Source organism: Chiloscyllium punctatum, unplaced genomic scaffold (assembly GCF_047496795.1).
Source record: "Chiloscyllium punctatum isolate Juve2018m unplaced genomic scaffold, sChiPun1.3 scaffold_458, whole genome shotgun sequence".
Classification (NCBI taxonomy): Eukaryota; Metazoa; Chordata; class Chondrichthyes; order Orectolobiformes; family Hemiscylliidae; genus Chiloscyllium; species Chiloscyllium punctatum.
The window spans coordinates 32,599-40,530 of NW_027310192.1; the positions used below are offsets into that span (position 1 = coordinate 32,599).

General features: G+C 58.3%; 1 protein-coding gene across 1 annotated transcript; it reads left to right on the top strand.

Annotated features, from left to right (window-relative positions):
- Positions 1–1,837: 1,837 nt before the first annotated feature.
- On the top strand, positions 1,838–7,278 carry LOC140472812 (protein-glutamine gamma-glutamyltransferase K-like). Its single transcript, XM_072567522.1, has 4 exons — positions 1,838–1,850; positions 2,030–2,182; positions 5,892–6,172; positions 7,124–7,278. Exons 1-4 carry the CDS (start codon positions 1,838–1,840, stop codon positions 7,190–7,192), a joined length of 516 nt encoding a protein of 171 aa, XP_072423623.1. The 3' UTR covers positions 7,193–7,278.
- Positions 7,279–7,932: the final 654 nt, after the last annotated feature.

A 7,932-nucleotide genomic window follows, 5' to 3' on the forward strand; every position in this document is an offset into this window, starting at 1 on the left:
GGGATAGGGAGACCGGGGAACTGTACACCGAGCTCCCGGTGGGATAGGGAGTCCGGGGAACTGTACACGGTGCTCCCGGTGGGATAGGGAGACCGGGGAACTGTACACCGAGCTCCCGGTGGGATAGGGAGACCGGGGAACTGTACACCGAGCTCCCGGTGGGATAGGGAGACCGGGGAACAGTACACCGAACTCCCGGTGGGATAGGGAGGACCGGGGAACTGTACACCGAACTCCCGGTGGGATAGGGAGACCGGGGAACAGTACACTGAGCTCCCCGTGGGATAGGGAGACCGGGGAACTGTACACCGAGCTCCCGGTGGGATAGGGAGACCGGGGAACTGTACACCGAACTCCCGGTGGGATAGGGAGACCGGGGAACTGTACACCGAGCTCCCGGTGGGATAGGGAGACCGGGGAACTGTACACCGAGCTCCTGGTGGGATAGGGAGACCGGGGAACTGTACACCGAGCTCCCGGTGGGATAGGGAGACCGGGGAACTGTGCACCGAGCTCCCGGTGGGATAGGGAGACCGGGGAACTGTACACCAAGCTCCAACTGGGATAGGGAGACCGGGGAACTGTACACCGAGCTCCGGGTGGGATAGGGAGACCGGGGAACTGTATACCGAGGTCCCGGTGGGATAGGGAGACCGGGGAACTGTACACCGAGCTCCCGGTGGGATAGGGAGACCGGGGAACTGTACACCGAGCTCCCGGTGGGATAGGGGGACCAGGGAACAGTACACCGAGCTCCCGGTAGGATAGGGAGACCGGGGAACAGTACACCGAACTCCCGGTGGGATAGGGAGACCGGGGAACTGTACACCGAACTCCCGGTGGGATAGGGAGACCGGGGAACAGTACACCGAGCTCCCGGTGGGATAGGGAGACCGGGGAACTGTACACCGAGCTCCCGGTGGGATAGGGAGACCGGGGAACTGTACACCGAGCTCCCCATGGGATAGGGAGACCGGGGAACTGTACACCGAGCTCCCGGTGGGATAGGGAGACCGGGGAACTGTACACCGAGCTCCCGGTGGGATAGGGAGACCGGGGAACTGTACACCGAGCTCCCGGTGGGATAGGGAGACCGGGGAACTGTACACCGAGCTCCCCGTGGGATAGGGAGACCGGAGAACTGTACACCGAGCTCCCGGTGGGATAGGGAGACCGGGGAACTGTACACGGTGCTCCCGGTGGGATAGGGGGACCGGAGAACTGTACACCCGAGCTCCCGGTGGGATAGGGAGACCGGGGAACTGTACACCGAGCTCCCGGTGGGATAGGGAGAAGGGGAACTGTACACGTGCTCCCGGTGGGATAGGGAGACCGGGGAACTGTACACCGAGCTCCCACTGGGATAGGGAGACCGGGGAACTGTACACGGTGCTCCCGGTGGGATAGGGAGACCGGACATCGAGAGAGTCTACCCCTCACCCCCCTGCCCACGTATGTGACTATCCTCCCTCCTCCTCCCCTGTAGGACTGTACTGCTGTGGGCCTGCCTCTGTGGAGGCCATTCGCAATGGGATGGTCTACCTGAAATATGATAGCCCCCTTCATCTTCGCTGAGGTAAGAGCCGCCCACTCGGGGTGAGGGTGGGAGACTGGTTGGGGAGGTGGGCTCGGTGGGGTTTTCGGTGGGCGGGGTGGCGATTGTATAGAGGCTGGGGGGGGGGTTTAGAGGAGAGTCTCTCGGTTCGGGTTGGAGGGGAAGGCTGGGTCTGAACACCCTCCCCCCACTCCTGACCTTCTGGGAATTTCGTCAGGGACCCCCAGCCCTTCGGAGTCTCCGGCTTCCTGAACGGGATTGACCGAAGACCTTTGACGCCAAATGGATCATCTCTGTCTTGCCTTCGATTGGACCGTCCCATCCAGCCTTTGGAGGGGGGAGCAGTGATTGGCGTCTGCCGGTGGCAGCCATCTTTGTTTTGTGAGGAAAGGGAAAGGGGGAGGGGTGGGTCAGGGGAGGGGCGGTAAATGAGGCGTTTCTGATGGCTATTCCCTTCCCCCCCCCCCGCCAAAGGTGAACAGCGACAAGGTCTACTGGCAGAGCAAGCTGATGGAAGCTTCCAGAAGGTCCACGTGGAGAAGAAGGTGGTGGGCCACAAGATCAGCACCAAGGCCGTGGGCTCCGATGAGCGGGAGGACATCACAGACAGTTACAAGTACCCCGAGGGTGAGGGGGGTGGGGAGCGGGCAGGAGGAGGGGACGGGAGGGTGCGGGGAGTGAGGGGGTTGGGCAGGGGATGGGTTTCCCCTCTAACTGGGGGGATAGGGTGTGGCACAGATCGGAGTGCATGCCACTCAGCCATATCCACGCCATTTCTGTTTCCATCTGTTGCCCCACCCCATACAGCCGCAACATGTCCTCCCACCTCTTCAGAATCATTGATCATCGAACCCTTACAGTGTGGAAACAGCCCTTCGGCCCAACAAATCCACACCAACCCTCCAAAGAGTAACCCACCCAGACCCATTCCCCATTATTCTACATGTACCCCCCTGACCAATCCACCCTAACCTGCACATCCCTGGGCACTATGGGTAATTTAGCACGGCCAATCCACCCTAACCTACACATCCCTGGGGCACTATGGGTAATTTAGCACGGCCAACCCACCCTAACCTACACATCCCTGGGCACTATGGGTAATTTAGCATGGCCAATCCACCCTAACCTACACATCCCTGGGCACTATGGGTAATTTAGCATGGCCAATCCACCCTAACCTGCACATCCCTGGGCACTATGGGTAATTTAGCACGGCCAATCCACCCTAACCTACACATCCCTGGGCACTATGGTAATTTAGCACGGCCAATCCACCCTAACCTACACATCCCTGGGCACTATGGGTAATTTAGCACGGCCAATCCACCCTAACCTGCACATCCCTGGGCATTATGGGTAATTTAGCATGGCCAATCCCCTCCCTAACCTGCACATCCCTGGGTACTATGGGTAATTTAGCATGGCCAATCCACCCTAACCTGCACATCCCTGGGCACTATGGGTAATTTAGCGTGGCCAATCCACCCTAACCTACACATCCCTGGGCGCTATGGGTAATTTAGCACGGCCAATCCACTCTAACCTGCACATCCCTGGACACTATGGGTAATTTAGCATGGCCAATCCACCCTAACCTGCACATCCCTGGGCACTATGGGTAATTTAGCACGGCCAATCCACCCTAACCTACACATCCCTGGGGCACTATGGGTAATTTAGCACGGCCAATCCACTCTAACCTGCACATCCCTGGGGCACTATGGGTAATTTAGCACGGCCAATCCACTCTAACCTGCACATCCCTGGACACTATGGGTAATTTAGCATGGCCAATCCACCCTAACCTACACATCCCTGGGCACTATGGGTAATTTAGCATGGCCAATCCACCCTAACCTACACATCCCTGGGCACTATGGGTAATTTAGCACGGCCAATCCACCCTAACCTACACATCCCTGGGCACTATGGGTAATTTAGCATGGCCAATCCACCCTAACCTACACATCCCTGGGCGCTATGGGTAATTTAGCACGGCCAATCCACTCTAACCTGCACATCCCTGGACACTATGGGTAATTTAGCATGGCCAATCCACCCTAACCTGCACATCCCTGGGCACTATGGGTAATTTAGCACGGCCAATCCACCCTAACCTACACATCCCTGAAGCACTATGGGTAATTTAGCACGGCCAATCCACTCTAACCTGCACATCCCTGGGGCACTATGGGTAATTTAGCACGGCCAATCCACTCTAACCTGCACATCCCTGGACACTATGGGTAATTTAGCACGGCCAATCCACCCTAACCTACACATCCCTGGGCACTATGGGTAATTTAGCATGGCCAATCCACCCTAACCTACACATCCCTGGGCACTATGGGTAATTTAGCACGGCCAATCCACTCTAACCTGCACATCCCTGGACACTATGGGTAATTTAGCATGGCCAATCCACCCTAACCTGCACATCCCTGGGCACTATGGGTAATTTAGCACGGCCAATCCACCCTAACCTACACATCCCTGGGGCACTATGGGTAATTTAGCACGGCCAATCCACTCTAACCTGCACATCCCTGGGGCACTATGGGTAATTTAGCACGGCCAATCCACTCTAACCTGCACATCCCTGGACACTATGGGTAATTTAGCATGGCCAATCCACCCTAACCTACACATCCCTGGGCACTATGGGTAATTTAGCATGGCCAATCCACCCTAACCTGCACATCCCTGGGCACTATGGGTAATTTAGCACGGCCAATCCTCCCTAACCTGCACATCCCTGGGGCTCTATGGGTAATTTAGCATGGCCAATCCACCCTAACCTACACATCTTTGGACTGTGGGAGGAAACCGTAGCACCCAGAGGAAACCCACGCAGACACACGGGGGGGAGGATGTGCAAACTCGACACAGTTGCCTGAGACTGGAATCATTAAGTGTAAAGGTCCTGCCCTGATTTGCCTTTCCAAAACGCAGCCTGGATCAATGGGCTGAGAAGGGGCAGATGGAGTTTAATTCAGATAAATGTGAGGTGCTGCATTTTGGGAAAGCAAATCTTAGCAGGACTTATACACTTAATGGTAAGGTCCGAGGGAGTGTTGCTGAACAAAGAGACCTTGGAGTGTAGGTTCATAGCTCCTTGAAAGTGGAGTCGCAGGTCAATAGGATAGTGAAGGCAGCGTTTGGTATGGTCTCCTTTATTGGTCAGAGTATTGAGTACAGGAGCGTCACAGTCTGCTATCTCACAGCAGCAGGGACCCCGGGTTCGATCCCAGCCTCGGGCACCTGTCTATGTGGAGTTTGCACATCCTCACCCCGTGTGTCTGTATGGGTTTCCTCCGGGTGCTCCAGTTTCCTCCCACAGTCCAAAGACGTGCAGGTCAGGGTGGATTGGCCATGCTAAATTACCCATAGTGCCCAGGGATGTGCAGGTTAGGGTGGATTGGCCATGCTAAATTACCCATAGTGCACAGGGATGTGCAGGTTAGGGTGGATTGGCCGTGCTAAATTACCCATAGAGCCCAGGGATGTGCAGGTTAGGGTGGATTGGCCGTGCTAAATTACCCATAGTGCCCAGGGATGTGTAGGTTAGGGTGGATTGGCCATGCTAAATTACCCATAGTGCCCAGGGATGTGCAGGTTAGGGTGGATTGGCCGTGCTAAATTACCCATAGTGCCCAGGGATGTGTAGGTTAGGGTGGATTTGGTCGTGCTAAATTACCCATAGTGCCCAGGGATGTGCAGGTTAGGGTGGATTGGTCGTGCTAAATTACCCATAGTGCCCAGGGATGTGCAGGTTAGGGTGGATTGGCCGTGCTAAATTACCCATAGTGCCCAGGGATGTGTAGATTAGGGTGGATTGGTCGTGCTAAATTACCCATAGTGCCCAGGGATGTGCAGGTTAGGGTGGATTGGCCGTGCTAAATTACCCATAGTGCCCCAGGGATGTGTAGGTTAGAGTGGATTGGCCGTGCTAAATTACCCATAGTGCCCAGGGATGTGCAGGTTATGGTGGATTAGTTTGAGGTGAGTGTAGAGCAATGGGGACTGGGTTTGGTTGGGATATTCTTCAGAGGGCGGGTGTGGAGTTGTTGGGCCGAAGGGCCTGTTTCCACACTGTTAGGGATTCGATGAACTGACCAAGATAACCTGAGTAACCTCCACCTGGTTGGCCCTGGTTACCCCTGACCTCGGGACAGTGGGGGGGGATAAACCCTGGGCCCTGGACCCCATGCCAACACCTCCCTGCTGGCGTTGGCCCCTCTCTGTGCCCATTCTCCGGGGTCGGGTGGGGGGGTTCTCCACCAGGGCCTTCCCTCCCCCCGCCCCCCGATCTGAAGCCTTCCCTCCTTTCCAGGGACGGATGAGGAGCGCATCGCCGTGGTGACGGCCTGTCGTCATGGCAGCCGTCCCGAGACGTACGGGGACGAGTGCGCCTGCGACGTGGACGTTACCGTCAGCACCGAGGATGGCGTCATCATGGGCCAAGACTTCACCGTCACCATCAGCTTGACCAACACCAGCTCGGAGTGTCGCTCTCTGACCCTCCTCGTCCAGGCCGTCGTCATGTACTACACCGGTGTGGTCAAGGGCACCTCAAAAGGGACAAGCATGAAGTGCTGCTGGAGCCTCACAAAGGTAGGCCCTCAGGCAGTAGGCCTCAGGCTTCAGGAAGTAGGCCTCAGGCTTCCGGCCTTGGCCATTAGGCCTCAGGATTTGGGAAGCAGCCCTCAGGCAGTAGGCCTCAGGCTTCAGGAAGTAGGCCTCAGGATTTGGGAAGCAGCCCTCAGGTAGTAGGCCTTGGACAGTAGGCCTCAGGCTTTGGGCCTTGGACATTAGGCCTCAAGATTTGGGAAGCGACCCTCAGGCTTTACGCCTAGGCATCAGCCCTGGGACAGCAGGTCTCAGATCCCAAGACTTGGGGCCTCAGGTGGAGGTGGGGGGTGGAGGGGGGGGAGGTGGGGGTTGGGGTGCATGTTCGACTCTGACCTGGCCACACATTTCGGTTGTTGCGATGGGCGTGTAGTCAGTGGAGGACAAACTGCCATTGCCTCCTCCCTCTCTCTCTCTCTCTCTCCAGTATCACGGTCATGAGTCACTGTCAGGTGTCAGTATCAGGGTCAGGGGTCAGAGATGACATCCAGCTAATACCCCCCCCCCCCCTCTCTTTCCAGTACAGGTCAGTATCAGGGTCAAGTTCAGAGGTCAGGGTCAGAGTTGACTTCCAATTAACCCCCCCCCCCAAGTTCAGGTCAAGTGTCAGTGTTGACGTTCCTCAAACATACCCCTCCTCTCTCTCCCTCTCTCCAGTTCGGGTCAGGGTCAGGGGTCAGGGTTACCGTCCCGCTAACCCCCCTCCCCTCTCTCTCTCTCCAGTTCAGGTCAGGGTCAGGGGTCAGGGGTCAGGGTTACCGTCCCGCTAACTCCCCTCTCTCTCTCTCCCCCTCTCCAGTTCGGTCAGGGGTCAGGGGTCAGGGTTGCCATCTCGCTCATCCCCGTCCTCTCTCTCCCTCCCCCCCTCTCCAGTTCGGGTCAGGGGTCAGAGTTACTGTCCCGCTAACCCCCCTCCTCTCTCTCTCTCTCTGACAGAGAAGGTTCTTGCCCTCCTGTTTCACCGGGACGATTACTTGGAGTTTCTGGTTGATCAGGCGGCCATGATGTTTACCATCACAGGTCGTGTCAGGGAGACGGGTCAGGCCATTGTCAAACAGCACAACTTCAGGCTACGAACCCCAGACCTCAGGATCACGGTGAGGGGACACCCCCCGACTCCCCCCACTCTCACCGCCCACTCCCCCCACTCTCACCCTCCCCACTCCCCCCACTCTCACCCCCAACTCCCCCACTCTCACCCCCCACTCCCCCCACTCTCAACCCCCCACACACCCCCCACTCTCACCCCCCACTCCCCCCACTCTCACCCCCCCACACTCCCCCCACTCTCACCGCCCACTCCCCCCACTCTCACCCTCCCCACTCCCCCCACTCTCACCCCCAACTCCCCCCACTCTCACCCCCCACTCCCCCCACTCTCACCCCCCCACACTCCCCCCACTCCCCCCACTCTCACCCCCCCACACTCCCCCCACTCTCACCCCCCCACACTCCCCCCACTCTCACCCCCCACTCCCCCCACTCTCACCCCCCCACTCCCCCCACTCTCACCCCCCCCCACTCCCCCCACTCTCACCCCCCACTCCCCCCACTCTCACCCCCCCCCACTCCCCCCACTCTCACCCCCCCCACTCCCCCCCACTCTCACCCCCCACTCCCCCACTCTCACCCCCCACTGCCCCCACTCTCACCCCCCGACTCCCCCACTCTCACCCCCACACTCCCCCCACTCTCACCCCCCCACACTCCCCCCACTCTCACCCCCCCACACTCCCCCCACTCTC

Bases quoted from the DNA above. Each gene is read 5' to 3' on its own strand.
- LOC140472812 (XM_072567522.1), top strand. The intron at 2,183-5,891 runs GTGAGGGGGGTG...CCTCCTTTCCAG, and splicing joins CAGTTACAAGTACCCCGAGG to GGACGGATGAGGAGCGCATC. The intron at 6,173-7,123 runs GTAGGCCCTCAG...TCTCTCTGACAG, and splicing joins GCTGCTGGAGCCTCACAAAG to AGAAGGTTCTTGCCCTCCTG.